At 48.8% G+C, this 20,709-nt stretch overlaps 1 protein-coding gene across 6 annotated transcripts in view; it reads right to left on the reverse strand.

The window, feature by feature from the left end:
* Window positions 1-20,709, reverse strand: part of ATG2B (autophagy related 2B) — a 5,509,925-nt gene that overhangs the window by 4,303,924 nt on the left and 1,185,292 nt on the right. For all 6 annotated transcript variants that reach the window (XM_069637692.1, XM_069637689.1, XM_069637687.1 and 3 more), the window contains one exon: window positions 8,260-8,439. In XM_069637692.1, the coding sequence (XP_069493793.1) occupies window positions 8,260-8,439 (180 nt within the window). The remainder of the gene's footprint in view (window positions 1-8,259; window positions 8,440-20,709) is intronic.

The raw sequence follows: 20,709 nt of genomic DNA on the forward strand, positions 1-20,709 counted from the left end.
GGTTCAAGGGAAGAAGACTCCGGACTGGATCTCCTCTTAGTCGTTGAAGGGTAGATAGCTCAGGACTGCAGCAGGGCTTCACCGGGACGGGGTAGTTGCAGCAGCCGTCGTTCTCTCCGCTTCTCTTCGGTTCCTTGTAGTTCCAGTGGCGACTCTCTGACTTCTAGCCCAAGAGACCTGCCTTTTATGCGCAAAACCCCCATTCGCACAGCCTGGCTGTCAATCACATAGCAGGGGGGGTTGTCCAGCCGGGACAACCACCTCAGCCAATCATGGCAAAGTGCGACTTGGGTTTCCTAGGATACCCTGTGCAGGGGGCGACTACACCCCTTCCCCACATTCAGTCTACCTAGACACCCAGGCGCCAAGAGGAGGGCTTCTCTGCAGAAGCCTGCCAAAAGACGGTGAACAAAGAAGGCAAACCTAGTTTGCCGCGCAAAGTAAAACACAAGAAGGACTTTAACAAAAAGAAATGGCGAATAAACCCAACTGGAACCAAAAGAAAGACGATTTGGTCAAGCAGGTTCATGCTTAAGGCTTCTAAAATAGCCAAAAGCATTACCACGTTTATCTAATATAATCGCGGTAGAAAAGTTAGGGTAGATACCACTGCCACCAGCCAAGTCGAAATGTTAAAAGAGCGAAACAATGCTCAGCGAGGTACAGACAGAAAAGGGGTACAGATTAGCCCTTTCCAGTACACCATGTAAGATGGGGTGTACTGGGTCTGTGTAAAAAGGGACTAGGTAAAGTAAATAGCAACTTTACCTTTCTCTGGGGCACAGTAGTCAGCCCCAGCAAAATGGAGTCAGAGGGCAGTCTTAAAGACAACCCTGGGTTACTACACTGAAGGTGCTGTGTAACCCGTACAAGAACAGGGGCACCTGGAGTGGTGTGCTCCAGTGCCCAAGATCACAAAATGAGTAAAAACACATAGGCCAAAACACATGTAAGAGTGGAAAAAGGATGTACACTCTTACCAGGTGGAAAAATAAACTCCAGAAATCCAGCAAACTGCTGGGGGACTCACTAGGAGAGGGAAATTAGCCCTAGAAGGAGAATTCTCCCTAACAGCACCCCCGAGTCTTCAGGGCACTCAGTGTTCGCAGAAGCAGTGAATTCTTTGTTGCAGGGAGTTCAGAAAGCCTTCCCACTTGTGCAAGAGCGGAGCGGGAGCCCGGCACGTCTACTCCTCCATCTTGCACAACTGCACCCTGGCCTTATGAGTGTTCAAGGCCGGCGTTGCACCTAATCCTTTGAAATTTGTGAAGTACCAGTGCTGGCCTTACGTGATTTGTGGGCCAAATCATGAACTTAATATGAGGCCAGGTGGGGGCGGATTACTCAGCACAGAGATCAAAGTTCAGGACCCAGAAGGGGCTAGGGGGCGTACCAAGTTATGATGGTTAAAGCCCTCAGAGTGTACTAAGGCAGGTCATGGATCCTCAGGCTCCTTCAGCCCGGAAGGTTTCTGGCATTGAAGTGTCACCTCGGGACTAGCACAGCAGGTACAAGACCGCAAAGGGTCCTTGGTGGGAGCACCGGTTGAAGCCCGAGCAACATTGGCGGGAGCTCAAGTATAAAACCCCGAAGGATCCTTGTGCGAACACAGGTGAATGCCTGGGAGGCCTCAGGGCAAGCCCTGTGGAGGGGAGGCAAACCCCCAAAGAACTTGTGTCCCTCCCGCTTGTGCCATTGAACTTACTTGGTGCTTCATGTTCTTAGAAGTGACAAACTCTGATGTGCTCCAGCGTGGGCTTGTGGAAGTCTCTCCACCAATGGCCTAATCTTCGACAAAGTGCAAATTAACCATGTACTGTACAGAGCACCCAGTCTCGTTAACATGAAGAAAAGCACTGACAGGTGTTGCAGTTGGCCGGGGTCAGCGGGTCTAGCCACTGCCATGTCTTACTGTGCAACACAAATTCTTTTAAAGGGAATAACCCTTTTTAATTATAATTATAATTGTTCTTTTATAATGCACCTAATACCAACAAGTGGTTTCTAAACACATGATCAGGATTTAAGCCTGTGTCGCGCTGGGTTGTCTTGCTTCCAAGACAAATGCGTTGCCACTGAGCTATCCTGCCTCCCCTTCCTTTGTGCTGTGCAAAAAGAGCTCTGATCCCATCACCTTGGACGGACATTCATAAGAATGGAGGAAAGGGGACAGAAGAACAAGTTACTTACCAAAATGGTAACTTTCTTTCGACTGGATGTTCCTCCAACGTATTACTCATCTATGACATGTAATGTCCACAGCTGTGCGGCTTATTTTTTCGGCAGTGGGCACCCTTGCATCAAAGGCGTCCGGTTGATGTCCCTCGAGGGCCTTCGTCGAGGGTGACGTCATCGGATGTTACAAGTAGGACGCACAGCGCCCGTAGCCTCAGTTCATGTTTTTTCCCCTTTCACAACGTGTGGCATACATGCCTAGAGACCTAAGTCGACTGCACTTAGCCTTGCGGGACGTAAGCTGTAATGGCATGGGAAATTCTTGCGAGGGGTAAGCTGGGAGGGCGATGAGGAATATGTTGGAGGAACATCCAGTCGAAAAAACGTTACCAGTTTGGTAAGTAGCTTGTTCTTCGAATGGATTGTGTCCTCCAACGTATTCCTCATCTATGACAGACTCCCAAAGCAGTAAAGATGAGTTGAGGAGGGAAAAGGATTTAGAAATACCCAATTCAAATGGCAGAGTACAGAACGGCCTTACCAAAGGCAACATCCTGAGCATGGGACATATCTAGGGAGTAATGCTTAACAAACGTGTGTATAGAAGACCACGTTGCAGCGTCACAGATATTCTTAACCGGCACAAGTGGCGATGCCCCTGGTGGAGTGGGCACGCAAACCCTCAGGAGGGTCCTTACCAGCCAACCAGTAGCATTTCGAAATAGTGAGGATAATCCACCTAGACAGGGTGTGTTTAGAAACAGCCTGTCCCAAACGGTGTCCAGTATATCCCACAAAGAGCTGGTTGTCCACTCTGAGCTTGGCCATCCGGGAGAGATAAAAACTCAAAGCTCTCCTACGATCCAACCTATGGAGCCGTTTCTCATCCTTAACTAGGATGAGGAGGAGATAGAAAGCAGGGAGTACCACCTTCCGACTCAAATGAAATTCTGACACAACCTTAGACAAAAAGGACGGACAAACTCTCAGTACGACCCTGTCCTTGAGGAACCAAGTAAATTAGAAGAAAGTACCTGCAACTCACTCACTATTCTAGCAGACGTAATGGCAACCAAGACAACAGTTTTAAATGTCAAAAGCCTCAACGGGCAAGAGTGCAAAGGCTGAAATGGAGCACCCATCAGAAATTTCAAAAACAAATCAAGGCACCTGAAATGGCAACGGCGGGAACACATTTGTGAGCCCTTTCAAAAACGGAGTGATCAGTGGAATTTTAAAATAAGAGCATTCCTCTGAAGAGCGGTTAAATATAGACAGCGCTGCCAAGTAATCTTTAATGGTGCCCACCTGAAGACCCCTGATGGCCAAGGAAAGCAGGAAAGAGAGAATCTCCGGAATCGAGCACGGAAAAGGATCCCCATTCCTTCCTCTGCACCAGTCCCAAAACTTACGCCAACGACAACGGTACAGGGACTTCGTTGCCGGCTGTCTAGCCGAAAACAACACCTTCATTACGTCATCCAGAAGGTCCCAATCTCTATATCTCAACCTCTCAGAAACCATGCGTGAAGGTTGAGAGTCTTGACCTCCGGATGGAGAACCGGACCTTCCTCCCGCGAGAGATGATCCTCTCTGAGGGGCAGATATATTGGAGGACAGATGGACATATCCAGAAGGTCCGGGTACCACGCTCTCCGGGCCCAATCCGGAGCAATGAGGATCATACAGGTCCCGAATCTTCTCAAACTCCTGAGAACTTGAGGGATGACAGGTATTGGAGGAAACGCGTACAGTATCGTAAAGAGCCACTCCACTATGAACGCGTCTCCTAGAGCTCCTCTCAGAGGAAATTCCCTCGAGCAGAACCTTTCGCACTTCCGGTTGGCACCGGTTGCAAAAAGGTCCACCTGTGGGTCTCCCCAAAGGACAAAGATCTCCTGAACGACTTCCTGAGCTAGCTCCCACTCATGGCAGACTGCGCTCTGCCTGCTCAGAGTGTCCGCTGGCAAGTTCTCCTTGCCGGCTAGAAGAACCGCCGATAGGGACATCCCCTCGTTTATCGCCCAGAACCAGAGCTGCATTGCCTCCCTGCACAGAGGCAGTGACCCTACACCCACTCTTTTGTTGAGGTAATGCACTGCCACCATGTTGTCTGTCATTATCAAGACATTCCTCCCCCGTACAGATGGCAGGAAAGCCTTCAGTGCCAGGCTGATGGCTCTCAGCTCCAAAAGATTGATGTGAAGTCTGGACTCCGATGGAGACCAGCAACTGCTGATGGACAGATCGCCAGCATGAGCTCCCCACCCTGTCCGGGATGCATCCCTCACCACAGTGACCTCCGGCCATGGCTGCCAAAAAGGCTGCCCTCTCATGAGATTCACCTCGTCGGCCGCCCACAGAAGATCCTGCAAGACCGAGGGCGGAACATGAAGGAGATCCAACATCGTGCCCGAGAACTGGGACCACTGAGTCCTCAGAGCCCACTGAAGGGATCTCATCCTCAAGCGGGCCTCTGGCACCAGAAAAAGGCAGGATGCCATGAGGCCGAGCAACCTTAAGAATGCGAAAGCCGGAAGACTCTGGGCTTGGTGAAACTTTGTAGCCATCTGAAGAATGTGATGAGCCCTCACCTTGGGTGGTGAGCACAACCCCAAGAACGTGTCCAAAACCGCTACTGTACTGGAGCCGTTGGGATGGTGTCATACGCGACTTCTTGAAGTTGAGGGAGAAGCCCAGCTTGTGAAGTGAGTGGCAGGTGACACTTAGATGAGCCAAGGCTTGTTTGGGAGAACGCGTGCTGATCAACCAATCGTCCAGGTAGGGGTAGACGTGAGTCCCCCCTTTCCTGAGATGCGCTGCCACCACCACCATGAGCTTGGTGAAAACCCTCGAGCAGAGGTGTGCCCGAACGGCAGAACATGAAACTAATAGTGGGATTCACCGACTGCGATCATGTGGTATTTCCTGTGCTCGAGATGGATCGGCACATGAAAATAAGCATCCTGCAGGCCCAATGACACCCACCAATCCTGAAGTTAGAGGGCCTGAAGGATCTGAGAAAGAGTGACCTTCTTGAACTTGTCCTTCCTGAGGAACTTGTTCAAGTAACCTAAGTCCAAGATGGGTCTCAGTCCTCCGTCCTTCTTGGGTATCAAAAAATAAGGGGAATACAAACCCTTGTTCTACTCTGCCACAGGCACCGGTTCTATAGTGCCTTTCTCCAGCAGGGCCAAAATCTCCTGCACAAGGAGCGGATCTGAAACCATCAAAGAGTGTTTACCCGGTGGATTGCCATGAGGCCGTCGGAGAAAACGGAGTAACCATGGACTATTGTATCTAGAGGCCACGCATCTGAAGTAATGGCTCGTCATTCTTCGAGATGCTGCAACAGCCTGCCCCCCAGCGGAGAACGATGAGTCATGGCCTCATAGCTGCTTAGAAGCGGCAGTGGCAGCGCCGGAAGGCAAAGAGGCAGCTGCCTGAGCGGCTTTAGCACCCCTACCTCGTCCACCATGAGTGCCTCTATGGAGGCCCCTTTGACTGGGCATCCCCTTCGCCTTTCCAAATCAGTAATAGCAAAAGGAACCACCCCTCCATTGTTGTCCCATCTGACGAAAAGGCAGAGGTTGACGGACAGCCGCGCCCAAAGATTTAGCGGCCGCCTTGGAGGTCTGCAACTTTTCAAGGCTCTCGTCAGCCTTGCTGCCAAAAAGATGCGACCCATCAAAGGGCATGTTGAGAAGATGGGCGAGGACATCAGGTGCAAAACCAGACATCCACAACCACGCAAATCTGCGCATTACGGTGCTCGTAGCCACGGTCTGTGCGACACAATCCGCAATGTCCAACCCAGACTGAAGGGATTCACACATGGCATCCTTGCCATCCTGAACAATAGCTAGAAAGCCATCCCTTTATTCCCCTTCTGGTGCGAAAACTTTGCCAAGGCACAGGTGGAGTTGGCGATTTCAGGGCCATACTCCCAGCAGCAAATACCTTGCGCGCCGATCCATCCATGCGTTTATCGTCGCTGTCCGGAGGGATGGAGGGGTACGCTGCATGCTTTGAGGTGGCCATAGCCACCTGAAACACCAAACTCTCAGGAGTGGGGTGGGTGGATGGATAAGTAGCCGGGGTCGCCACTTGATGGGCAGTATTTCTTCGACAAAGACTTGTTAACCGCCGGAATAGATTCACGGGAAGTCCAAGTAGCAGCCACCCTTTTCAGTAGGGCCACATGAAATGGCAACACCGGGTCAGTGGACGGACCCTGATCCAAGATGCCCGTAAGATAATCTTGATTATACTCAACCTGAGGCTTGGACCAACCCAGGTACTCAGCCACTCTCAACATCAGTCTCCTATAGGAGGATCCTGCATGTTCACCCAAATCGGGTTTCCCAAATTCCATCTCAGGCGAGGTGTCAAGGCCACTGGCATCATGCAAGAACTGACGCAAACGCTCAATCCTACTATCCTCATTAATGAGACATTCCGGAGCATTAGGTGTCCCATAAGGCAGACCAAAAGGCACCACGTCACCATCAGACCTCTTCCCATCATCATCCTATCCGCCTCATAAATGTTCTGGAGACTGGAAAAACTCCTTCCTAGGCAGAGGAGTGTACCTCTCATCAGAAATAGGCTTCACAGTTTTAGTAAGAGCCTTTCTAGAAGGTCCAGGAGCCACAAGGGCGTATGACGGCAACTCCAGCACAGCAGGCGCCGACGGCTCTGACTGTATTGGCATCGACAAAGGCGCCGAAGATTTCGAAGGCCTGACCCCAGGAAGAGACCCGACGGACTCCTTCAATGGGCACGGCGGCGAAGTTGTCAACACCTTCTTCAACAGCGTCTCAGGCCTCGACGATTTTGTGGGTGACAAAGATCGCGACCTGGCTCTTCTCTGGCGATCTCCCGATTCCTTGTCCGAATGAGACCTTGCCGGTTCCCGATGTTTATCGCGCCGCTTACCTCAGCCCGAAGGCGTACGAATATCGCACTGAGATCGACCCTCGCCGGCTTCAACTGAAGGCCCGGACAGGGATGTTCCATGAGACTGAAAAATCTGTAACATCTGCTCCCAAAAAGCCTCCCATTCCTCAGGGGTAGAGGACTTATTGTGGCACCACACCCTTTTCAGGTATCCGTCATGCGACGAGGAAGGCGAATGGTGACGTCGCTTCCGAGACCGCCTCGAGGAAGAGGACGAGTGGCGCGAACCACTCCGGGACCTAGACCTGCCAAACTCCCTCGACTCGTCGGTCGACCTCCCAGCCGATTTGGATTTACGGGGTTTGCCAACACTGCCTACCTTCAACTTCCCCTTACGCTCCCGCAAGGCCTTGGCAGTCAACGACTGGCACTTCAAGCAGTCGTCAGTGGCGTGGTCCTCACCCAGGCACCACAAGCAGACACTGTGCGGGACTGCGATGGACATCTTGGATCCGCAGTCCCGACACTTCTTAAAGCTGCACCGCGGGGTCGTCGGGGTGGAAGAAGAAGACAGTCATACAATACGAAGTTGAAGACACGAGCCGCGCCAAGTTCTCGAAGCAAACATGTTTGCGGAAAAAACTGAACTGAGGCTCTGGACGCCGTGCGTCCTACTTGTAACATCTGATAACGTCACCCTCGACGGAGGCCCTCGAGGGACATCAACCAGACGCCATTGACGCAAGGGCGCCCTCTGCCGAACAAATTTCCGAAGCAGCACAGCTGTGGACATTATATATGTCATAGATGAGGAATACGTTGGAGGACATAATCCATTAGAATATAGGAGTTATATATTTGTATATATATTCTCATGACATTCAAAGGGGTAACATAAATTTACAAGGCAAAGTACAATGGCTGCAGTTACAATAAATCCATTACTATCATCTCTGGTTTTACAATACATAACAGGAATTACTATATTATAAATAAAGTACGGCCTTCGCAAGTACATTTACCATGTTCAATCATATTTTTTGCCATAATGCATAACTGGTATGATATGGTCAAAAGTTAACTTTTTGTTTTTGACAAGAATTGCTGAAAAGTATTGCCAGAAACAGTCACATACCTATAAAAGAAGTCTTGTATAAACAGTACCCATGCATTCCACAAACTCACCATGGCTAGAAGGCTTGCAAGTGTGCTCAGTTGCACAAAAGCTCTTTTCGGAAGGTGCTCCACCAGTCAACAAATCTTTTCGTAAGTAACGCTTCAGCTCATTCTGAATTCGATACTCATCCTCTTGCAGCATTGGTCGGCTTCTTCGATCTTTGTTGGACGGTACCCTCTGGGACATCTCTAAGGTAGTAATGCAAAGCAAGTATTAAATGAACAAAATATTAATCATTTTAGAAAATATCTTATGGATATGTTTGGCTTTTTTTTGCAATAAATGAAAGTCTCAGTACTCTCTATTTACAAGATTTAAGGTGTTAATTCATCAAATGACAAACGCAATTATTAAAATGTTGGGACAATATTATTTTATGCTAGTGACAGAAATGCACAAAAAGCAAATACAACCTATTTGTGTATTGGTAACATGGAATAGGGAAACCAGACATTCATATTTGTAAGTAATTTGTTCTGAAGGTACCAGTCCAACCCTAAGAATCTAAATGTATATGATGCATAAATAGAGAAAAAATATTACAGAGTCTCCTGTCAGCCACTAAGAGATGCAACACATTATCCTGGTCAAACACAGAGACCATTTTATTAACTCATACACATGGAGAAACAAACAATGGTAGAAACAATAATGTGCGCTTTTGTAAAGCATATGCCAAGCCTTACCATCACATGCTCAGGTTCTCGCATGTTTAGGCAGCTTTTGTCATTATCACCAGTAGTTGCTTTGCCATCAAATCTCTGGGTGTACACACCACAATTGCTCACCCCATTGCCACCGATTATCATCAAATGACCAGGTAGCACAAAGTTGTCATGTATTGTCATAAACAACCCAGAAACTCATACCAGCACCAAAGATCATCATCAAATATCCAGATACTTAGCCCATAGCAAGGGACTGCCATCAAACAGCCAGGTACTGTTTAGAATTGCGGGATTCCGCCAACCTTTCCCTGTGAGGCTAGGGAGGTGAGTCCACTACGCAATAGCCTCCTTAGGGGGTAGAGGCAAGCAGGACTTCACTGGGAGAGACTCCCCCTCTGGGGACAAGGACTCCTGTTCTCATGAGGAACTCTCTAAGCCACGTATCCCTAACCAGTCTTCAAAAACAGCCGGTGAAACAAAGCATGAAGAACAAACTAAATTGTTTTATTGTCAACCAGACACCCTCATTGTACATATGAAGAGACATATATATGACACTGAGACAAAGAAAACGACTGGAAGAATACAGAGTGCAGACAAGACTGAGAAGGAAGACTTTGACACTATGCCAGGGAAGTCTCACAGCAGTGTCATAAATCTTGGAGGAAGAGACCTTAGTGAGATTAGAACCCTAGAGTTTCAAATCAGCTGGGAGAGAGAAGTCCGAGTGCAGCCTCTAATGCGTGACGCTGGAGGAGCGATGAGACTGAGGTGGATGCAAGGTATCCTGAGACAGAGCGGGTAAGAGGTGGTGGCGTGACTGTATTATAGTGGACCTGGTAGTCCATAAACAACGCTGATATCATTTCAAAAAGGACATCACAGAGTGAGACGAGTGAAGAAAGATCAAAGGAGCGAGAAGACAACCTGACGCATAGGAGGAAAGGGATAATCACAAGTAGGATCAAACAAGAGAACAGAAAGGAAAGAAAGAAAGGACAAGGAAGTAAAAGACTAATAAAGTTACTCACCGTAGTGACTACCTTACTCCTAGTCCATAGTCCACTTTCCTCCATACTTATGGGACATTCCTTCGTCCTGTGGGACGGGACCAGAGCACTTTGTAAAAAGCATCCAAATTTTTCCCAAAATGTGTCCTTCCTCTCTTTTAATGCAGGGTACTGCACGTGGCCACATCCACGCCCTCCTTAGCTCTGCCCAGCGCATCGCCCATCAGTCCTTTTCTATCGCCTTTAAGCAATAACAGAGGAACCTTAATAGAGGGGACAGCGGGCGGGCGTATGGAGGAAAGGGGACTATGGACTAGGAGTAAGGTAGTCAGTATGATGAGTAACTTTATTATACTCCTACGTCCCGTCCCCTTTCCTCCATACTTATGGGAGGTTCCCAAGCACTCCTCACAGGAATTACGGGTGGATGGAAACTCCTAACTGAAAAAGGTTTTTGAGCACAGCCTTGCCAAACTGGGCATCAGCTCTGGAGCACAAATCCAAACAGTAGTGTTTACAAAAAGCCGATGAAGAGGCCCATGTAGCCGCTTTCGCGATGGTCTCCCAGTACTTTTGAAAAGCAACCGCAGCTGCTTTGCCCCGTAACAGGTGTGCGTGAACCCCTTCAGGAGGTTGGAGGCCCTGAACAGTTTAAGACTCCATAATACAGGCAGCAACCCATCTGGAGATAGTTGCTTTGGAGGCCGGTTTTCCCTGCGGATTGCCAAAGGTCACCAGTAGTTGAGAAGAACTCCTAAATTCAGATGTTCTGTCCAGATAGAACTTAAGGGCTCTTCTAACATCCAGGCCATGCAAAACCCTCTCGGCTTCCGAAGCCGGGTTTGGGAAGAAGACAGACCAGGAGATTGACTGATTTAGATGGCAATCCGAGACCACTTTCGGAAGGAAAGAAGGATCCGTCCTCAGGACAACCTTATCCTTGTTGAAAACCAAGAAGGGATGCTCCACTGACAAAGCCTGGAGCTCACTCACACGTCTTGCCGAAGTCACGGCAACCAAGAAGGACACTTTCCACGAAAGGTGCTTAAGATCTACCATAGCCATTGGTTCGAAGGGCTTATGACAATGCCGTAAGGACCACGTTCAGATCCCACGTCAGATGCGGTTTGCGAACAGGAGGGTAAAGACACATTAGACCCGCAAAGTGCCTTTTTACCACTGGATCTGATTGCGGAAAAGAGCACTGGTCCGTGGATAAGTAAGCAGCAACAGACGAAAGATAAGTCCTGCATGAGAGGACATGAATGCCCGACTCCGCTAGATGAGAGATGAAAGACAGCACTGTGTCGATCGTAGCCCCCCTGGGGACCAATTGTTTGGCTGAGCACCAGTGGCAGAACCAAAGCCATTTGCTCTTCTATTGAGATCTCGTCAAGGGCTTCCTGGCTGCCTGAATAATGCGCATGTTATCAGCAGACAGGTTGAGATGTTCTAGAGATCTGAACTCAGGCACCATGCCACCAAGCTGAACGATTGTGGGGAGGGGTGCCACAGCTGCCGATCTTTCTGGTGAAGCAGGTTGGGAACCAACGGAAGCCTGATCGGCGCACACACCGACAGGTGCTGAGGCTCTGAAAACCAGAACTTGGCCGGCCACCACGGAGCTATGAGCAGAAGAGAACAGTTCACCGTGTTCCACAGTTTGCAAATTGTCCGAAGAATGAGAGGTAGGGGCAGGAAAGCATAGGACCTCATATTGTGCCAGGGGATCTCGAGAGCATCCCCCAGAGAGGAGGCTCCCAGTCCGTTTCTGGAGGCGTACAGCAGAGGTTTCCTGTTGGCCCACGTTGCAAAGAGGTCCACTTCTGGAGAACCCCAAAACTGGAAGATTTGTAAGAGAACCTCCACTTTCAACTTGCACTTGTAGCTGACAATTGTTAGTCGGGTGAGGGCATCCGCAGTAACATTCAGCTGGCCTGGGATGTGTACAGCCACCAGCCAGATGCCATGCTGCACCTCCCATTCCCAAATCTGAATGGCAAGATCCACAAGAGGAGGGGACTTGGTACCCCCCTGCTTGTTGATGTAAAACATGGACAACACATTGTCCATGCGGACACGGACCACGTGGTTGACAATGACCAGCCTGAACGCCTTGAGCGCCAGGAAGATCGCCAAAAGCTCCAGGTGATGTATATGAAGGAGCTTGTCTTTGGGCGACCAGAGATCGGAAACTTGAAGATCCAACGTCACACCCCACCCCAGAAGAGAAGAGTGTGTTGCGACTGTCATCATCGGAACAGGGTCCTGAAAAGCCGCGCCCACCGACAAATTGCCGAGAGATGACCTCCACAAAAGGTCCGCTCTCATGGAAGCTGGAACCGATATAATTTTGGAGTCCGGATCCACAGCTTGACGCCAGGAACTCCGAAGAGCCATCTGCGTCCGCCTCATCTTGAGCCGAGAAAGAGGAAGTACCAAAACACACAAAGCCATGAGGCCCAGAAGCCTCTGGAACCACCAGGCCGACATGCTCCCCGACTGCGTAAAGACCTGACACGTGGCCACCAGATCTGCCATTCTGTCCCCGGTCAGGTATACCCTGCATCGATCGTGTTCAAACGAAAACCCAGGAAAATCAGGTCCTGACAGACCGTCATGGAGGATTTCCGCCAGTTCACCGACAGCCCAAGGTGGAAAAGGAGCTAGAGGAGAAACTGAAGGTTGCTCGAGGCTTTCAAAGGACAAGGACTGCGCAGCAGCCAATCGTCCAAATATGGATACACGTGGATACCCTGAAGCCGAAGATAGGCTGCGGTAACCAAAATCATCTTCGTAAAGACATGCGGTGCCGAGCTGAGGCCAAAAGGGAGCACTCGGAACTGGAAGTGCTCCTCTCCCACAGAAAACCGTAGGTATCTCCGATGTGGGTTCCATATCAGAATATGCATGTACGCATCCTGAAGGTCTGCCACGCTGAGCCAATTGCCCTTCTGCAAAGAGGACTTTATCTGACAGGGCGTGATCATCTTGAATTTCGCTTGGGGTAGAGAGAGATCGAACTGGGAAAGGTCTAGGATGGTGCGTAGGCCAGCCTGTTTGTATTTGGGCACCGTAAACAGCCAGGAGTAGAAGCCCTCACCTCGCTCCCCTAGGGGAACGGGTTCCACTGCCCTGAGATCCAGTAACTTTTAAATCTCGGTTCTGAGGGAGGGCGACCCGACTGCTGGAAAGGAGGATTGATGGGTGGGGTGGGGGGAAGGGGGAAGCGGAAGCCCGCCCAAGCGGCTGACAAGATCCACCGGTCTTCGTTGATGGTCTGCCACGCCTCCCAATGAGACGCAATGTGTCCTCCCTCCGGGGTCTTGTGCGAGTGCAGAGAAACTTCATTTAGCTAGTTTTTCGGTGGCGGTGCCACCTGAACCTGAAGAGGAGGCTGAGGAACGGGAGAAAAACCGGCTCCATTGCTGCCTTCGGCAGGAATTTCCCGATGGGGTATCAACCCTGTGAGACTTTCGGTCCAGAAAACCACTGAAACCAGAGGAAGGCCAAGGCTGCGAGGACATTCTCTGTGCCCTAAAAGGCGGTTTCACCAGGACCGACAAGGACTTGGCGGTCTGAGTGCTGTCCTTAGTTTTGGTCAGTTCAACATCCGTTGTGGAATGAAAAAGCTGCTTGCCATCAAAGGGCAGGTCCAAGACCTTATCCTGCACCTCCTTAGAGAACTTGGTGGCATGCAGCCAAGCCTGACGAGAGGTGTCCACGCCGAGCATGATGCCGCGGGCCGAGGTGAGGACATGATGTGCCACGGCCTCCAGCATATCCTGCACCAGGACCCTAGCATCTGACAACCCCCCCCCTGAAATCTTCTAGCTTTTCGGTGGGCATGTATTCCTCAAATTCCGTAAGACCTTTCCACATGTTCATATTCGCCCCCGCAAACAGCAGTTCTGCGTTCGCTTGACGTAACTGCAGCGCTGAATTAGCGAAAATCTTCCTTCCCGAAGACTCAAGAAGCTTGTCCTGTTTAGCCAGAACCTGAGCAGCCATTGCGGATGACGATGCTGCAGGTCTGGACTGTAAAGTGGCCGCAGCCACAACTGTGGAGGAGGGGGGCGGACACGATGCTAAAGCCAACTCTTCCGAAAATGGAGCCTATAACGCGCGTCAATCTTCTTGTTGACAAACAGTCCAGAGTGTGGTTTTTCCCAAACTTTACGGACCTCGGCCAAAACGTCCTTCTGCAAGAACAAGCTGGTACGCTCCGAAGGAGACAAGGTGAACGCCCCCGAAAGCACCCCCTCCTGCGGAGCGGGTCCCTCGAGTACTGGAACATCCAATAAACACATGTCCAGCACCCAGTCGTGAAAGGCTCTAACAGAGCGGGGCTGGTCATCGCTATCCTGATCCTCTTGCGCGTCGTCCATCAGATCCGGATCAGGCCGAGTCGCATCAGGCTCCACTGTGGGAGGTCCAGCCAGTAAAGGCGGTGCCGGCGGGATCACCGGTGCTGCAGCTGGGACCGTCGGAACAGCTAGACAAATCTCCCTGAACAAGCCTCGAAAATTCTCTTTCATGGGGTCGGAATGCATTAGTCTTTGAAACTTGCCGAAAAAGACGTCCTCCACCGATGATTTAGGCGTGACTGGAGGAGGCCTCTCATGAGCAGAGTAACTCCAGGGACGCAAGGGAGAGGGTTGCCAAGAGGGCCCTTCCCCACTGGTGTCCACATAAATTAGGGGCGCTGATGCCGCAGGAAGCGAGACATTGTGAGGTAGGGGCATCCGAGCATTCCAGTCATAAACTGGACGAAAAGGATGTGCACAAGGAAAACGCTGTTCACCTGAAAACCCACTCCCCACACCTAGGCCCGATGGCGTAGTTGTAAGGGAGGTATCCAAAATGACCGCCGTAGTCTTGGCGGGAGTGGGCGCCATTTTGTCAGCACCTAAGGAGAACTGCGACACGTGTGGAAGTGAGACAGGGGTCTCCACAGGTGGGTCAGGGGTCTTCATTTTAGCCTTGATACAAGGAACCTCGGCCGAACTGGTTCTGTGAGGCCTAGAATGTTTTTGAGACATGCTAATAGTCAAAGAAGCCTTCAACAGAAGGACCTCAGTACTGCCGGTCACTGAGAAATTACGGTTCAAGACCTCCTTCCATGCCCCCTCAACAGTGCTGGTGTCACCGCTTGAGGAACACACCTCACCAACAAAACCTTAACAGGCATCTCAGAACTGTCAGTCACCCTAGCCACCAAAAGAGGGGCCTCGGACCTGACCCAGGTATTTGAAACCCTACCACGGGCCTCTAACTTTTGTTCCGTACTAACAGCCTCAGCAGAGGACTCGGGGCGCACCCTGTGTTTTTACGGGAAGCTCCAATCAGGGAGACCTCGAAGCAAGCTCCGGTACCCACCCCCACAGTAGAGCTGGGCCCACAAATAGCCCCCACAGGCGGGGCCTCGGATAGTAATCCGGTGTCAATAGGCCCCTTACGGAGACCCTCGGAGACAACTCCGGTACACTTTTTAGGCCCAGAAGGCACCTCAGGGCAGACCGCAGTACTAGAGCTCTTAACGCTCCTCCTGGACCGGGAAGACCCCGGGAAGGAATCCCCCGACCGGGGTGCTCTAAAAAGTAAAGAACTCACCAGGCGTTTCTTCGTTTCTTCAATGAACATAAGAAAATGCAATGGGGGAGCGTGCTGGAACACCTCCTTCCACCGCTCCAAACGACGTTGAAGCTCACGGACAGAAAGGGAGTTGCAGTAAAAGCACGAGTTCCACCAGTGGTCCGGACCCAGACACTCTAAACAAAGAGGAAGGGGGTCCACCTTAGCGAAGCGTCACTGACAAGAAGAACAAGTAAGAAAATCTAACTGAAACGGCATAGACGGACTCGCGACCGCTCGCCAGAGCAGGAGAGGAGCCAAGGAGGGCAGGGTTACGGCCATGTACAGTGCTCACGATAAAAAGCAAGGAAGGACACATTTTTGGAAAAATGTGGATGCTTTTTACAAAGTGCTCCGGTCCCGTCCCACAGGACGGAGAAATGTCCCATAAGTATGGAGGAAAGGGGGCGGGACATAGGAGTATGTTGAGTCCTTGAAGAACCCGGCATCTGAACTACATGATTTGATTAAAGTAGTTGCTAAGAACTACCTACAAATTCTTTATTGAACTGAACTTGGTGGGAAACAAGCCCAGAGGAGAAGAAAGTCATTCTCCTGTGCTTCAGTTGTTCTCATAGTTGTAGGGCAAGGATAGGTTAGTTTGAACAGTGAACTGAATTGGTTTGGGGCTTTCACTGACAAGCATCTTAGTTAGCTTTGTTAGGTAGGGAACACCCTTAGACTAGGGAAAGTAAGGAGTTTTCACCTTTTATTTAATAGATTATTACAGTGAGATGGAAAACCAGAGTCTGAGTAAACCCGCCGCCACCGTTGTTTCCGGACCGCCTGATCCCGACTCCTGCAGGCAGGAGGTGATGTTCCCGCCAGGTTTGACCTGGCGGGTTTAACACCGCCCGCCTGCAGGCGGACGAGGAAACACCGGCAGCATTACGAGATGCTGCCAGTGTTTCCATGATCCCCATTCCCATAGGACTCAATGGGAATGGGGATTAACACCATTCCGCCTCCGTGATTCCCGGAAAACCGGGGTTGTAATGCCCCGGTAATTCCGGGAATCACGGAGGCGGAATGGTAATACGAGTCCGGCGGTAACCAGGCGGTTTTACCACCTCGGTTACTGCCGGACTCGTAATGAGGCCCTCTGTGTTCTTCTTCTGACCCGCCGCAGTACTCACACCATTGCCAGGTAGCACCCTCAAATGCAGACATACTCACTACCACTGCAATGGGTTACAATCATACTTCTCCCTAATGCTGGTGGTTGTAATCAAACGGTCAAGTAGGCCACCAACCAACGTCCGGTTACTTTGATGGCAGTCCTCTCTTATGCGCCGATGATATAGAGCCAGCCAATATGAACTTATTACGCATTGTTTTATCTAACAACGTGTTTTTGAGCAACCGGCCTTTCTCGCGTTCTAGTCATCTGCTGAAAGCCTCACCAATGGCTATTAAGTAAACCAGTGACAAATGGCCAAGGAAGAAAGGTGGCGAAAAACTACGAGAGAGGTACGCCAGAGAATATCGGAACATCGTTCCTGCATAAGGAACAAAGTGCAAGACAAACCTTTAGTTGAACATTTCTCTAAATTGGGGCACACAGACAAGGACATTGGGTGGTTTGTACTTCAAACCATCAAGACCCCCATGAGAGGAGATGACATGTCCACTATGCTACACAGACAAGAACAAAGATGGATTCACTCTTTGGACTCAGTTAAAAATGGTTTGAATATTTCCATAGAGTGGAACAAACTGGTAACTGGATAAGAGACATGGTCTCTGCTCTCATTGGTTGAGCACCGTTTGATATCAGTTATCTGGTGAACTTTGGATATACATGCCATCTGATAAATATATATGAAGGGCATGGCATGTCAGCACATACATTTGGACTCTGGATTACCCATATTTGAATTTTACAATATTGGTTTTGGTGAATGCGCCTCCTGCCACTGTGAGGGGGAAGGGCGTTTGTGTCTAATAGTGAGTCATGGAAGTAACCTGCACATTAGATCATACCATGATCCAGGATGAACTGAGGGTGAGTGGCCATGACCCAGAATACCTAGCTATACCCAAGGATCACCTCGGATGTTGTAATGAGCCGCATACATCAACAGTAACAATTATGCAGCATAAGCACCCATAGGTCTATGCACGAAAGAGGGTGAGGTAATGCATTTTTGTAACATCCCTCATGCTGCACTGGTCTCTTTACACAATCCAAAATGTTTGTTTATGTAAAAAACATTTGTCTATGAAGAGCTTACAATGCCCAAACTCACTGGGACCGGGGCTTAATAGTCCTGTCCACCAACAGAAACAATCAGGGTTTAGCAGCATTTATTGTTTTCATGCACGCAATAGGGTTAGGTAATTCATCCTTCACGCTGCATTGTTTTCCCCAGATTTATCAAACAAACACTTATTGGTTCAAAAAAGAAAAAAATGCTTTACAAAATGTTTTACACACGGAGGGACTGCATGGCCCAGAAGTCTCTGGGAACTGGGGCTCAAGAGTCCTTTCACTATGTTGATGGCGTATTTAAGGAAGCCACGCCCAGGAACCAGCACGAAATTTGGAGTGTGTGCAGGACAAGAGAGAAGGAACCCAGGGTAAGTAAAATGTGCGTGTGTGTTTGAGTGTTTAAATTCACACTGTTTGTTTGAGGTTTTGAAGAGAGAGAGCGCGAGGGTAAACTCGACCCTTTCAATTTCATTTCTGCTGACAATCAGCGTGCACAGTGCATACGAATAGATGCGGGATGTGTCTGCTTTTCCCTTTTTCATGCATATAGAGGTATTTGAACAGCCACAGAGCCCAGCTAAGGCAGCAGCCCAGCTAAGGCTGCAGTTGTGTGTTTTCCATCAGCATTATAAGCTGTTTGGCAGTCACTGTGCACACCGACCCATCATTATTATTATTATTTTTAGGGTCAGAAAAGCCTAATATGATAGTGGGGTCGTTATAGACCTCCAGCATGATTGAACAAAGGTTCATGAAGGGAATTTTTATCTGTTTCCTCCACAAAACTTTATGTAGGGAGGGGCAGGGGAGTGAGACAGCAGCATTAACAAAACCTTGACAATGTTCTGAGTTAGATATATGAGCATGACGTTTTGTTCCATGTATCCCTTCAGGAACATTGAACTGGAATTACCGTGCAGTGAAAAAACTGGGGTACCAGAATAAGAACATATCTGGACTTGGCCACATGAGGTAAGGCGAATTGATAGGAGGTTTTGATTACCTCCAGTGTCGTCAAGATGAAAATATTTCAGTATTGAGTCTCTGTGTTGCATTTCAGGCGAGAACAGGGATTTTTCCTCTATGGATTTATTGACTAAAGACGCAAGATACCCCCATACCTGAATTTTTGATCAGGTAAGATAGTGTGTCCATACCATATATATAATGGTGTATTGTTTATAGGGCAGGTTTACTAAGATGCTTTGTCCTCCTCTTACGTTGCAGTATAGGCGCAGAGTTATCTAGCACCAGTGCAGGATTTAATCCATCGTTGACACGCGTCTCCATTATTTCACGTGGAGGTGAGTGCCAATCTGTATACACATAAACTGAGATATACACACAAGATATATCTGTGTCTAAACAAATAAGAGATCGGAATTCTGATGTTATGTATATTGTTTGTTTGTAGATTGAGGTTTGATGACATCCTCCACCTTTTGACATTTCGGAGTGGTTGCAACAGAACCATCCATCTCCTGAAGAAGGTCGCTTATATTTACCGGCTTGAATTAGGGGCCTATTGTGACGACCAAAACTTATGTTGAGTTACAGCAAATAAGCAATATGCTATTTGTTTTTGTATTAAAACTTACTGGAATCACCAAGAGGTGTTGAAATGTATGTTCATATATTGGTTCTAAGTGGTCTTAGTACCACAAGTGTGGAATATTGACATCTATAGTGAGATTGTGAATGAATGATGGAATGAATGGTGGTGTTTAAATGTGGATGTTGAGAACAATAAATATTTGTGCAAATTGCTTACAAATATATATATTTTTTTTTTACAAGACTTGGTATTGTTTAAATGTGTACAGATGTTCTGATCTCATTTCGCCCAGGTTCATTTTTGTTGTTCCATTATATTTAGCCTGTAGAACCTGTGGCAGTAAGGCAATCCCTATTTCAAAACTTTGAGGGAGGGAGAGTCCTGGAAAGGAACAGCAGGACAGCGTTCGAGCACCTCAGGAACTAGGGACTATGGGCAAAAGCCTTTACAAAAAGAGGGACAGAGTTGGAGTGAGAAGCCAGCAGCTATCCCTTTCAGTTAATATTGCCCCAAAATCTCACTTTATATAGAATAGGGTGGATTTGTACTTGGGGAAAGAGTATTTTTGGCTATGAAAGAGAATAGAAATCCTTAAACAATTCCTCAATGTCCGAATCCGGATTCTGACCTTACTACAAAGGTTAGTGGCATGTGAGAAAGGAGCTGGGCAACCCAGGTTACTATCAGAACTAGACATTTTCAGAAGGTTCTGGGTCAGGTGATCTGCGCTGCAGGTAAAAAAGCAAAACCGCAATGTAGTGGTGCGCTCAGTTAATCAAAATTTGGAATCTAGAATATGCCAACACAATTAATGTTATTCATTCACCTGAATCCCTGCTACCTCTAACATTAAGTTCTGATATTGCTGCACTTGCACGTTCTGAAAGCTCAGAAGGCATAGTAGGTTTGTACCTTTCTTATTGTATAAGTTGTGGGATGTATTTACCCATGCATCCTAGCCCTACCTCAAAACTGTGCAGTACTGACATGAAAACATCATGATGGCCAGAGCTTCCCAGAAAATGCACAGGGAAATGCAGGAAGAATAGGCTGCCACCCATTTTTGCCGATGTTATGGGCACAGAAGGACACTGCCTAAAACCACCATTGGACTACCCGCACAGTAGTCTGAAACCATTGGGAATGGCAATGCTGATTGCCAAATGCAACTAGAATTGTGGGGAATTCATTCTTCAATCCCAAAAATGGGTGCAGTACCAGTACTCACCACTATCCAAAAGCCGGCAATTTAAAACAACACCAGATTTTACTTTTTTGTAGAAAACTGAATAAATGAACCCAAAACATGCCAAAGAAAGACTCACTGAGAGGTGGATACAATGTAAAGTGATATTCTGAAGTGACTTGAAGGTTTATAA

Source organism: Ambystoma mexicanum, chromosome 14, assembly GCF_040938575.1.
Source record: "Ambystoma mexicanum isolate Mex_15411 chromosome 14, UKY_AmexF1_1, whole genome shotgun sequence".
Classification (NCBI taxonomy): Eukaryota; Metazoa; Chordata; class Amphibia; order Caudata; family Ambystomatidae; genus Ambystoma; species Ambystoma mexicanum.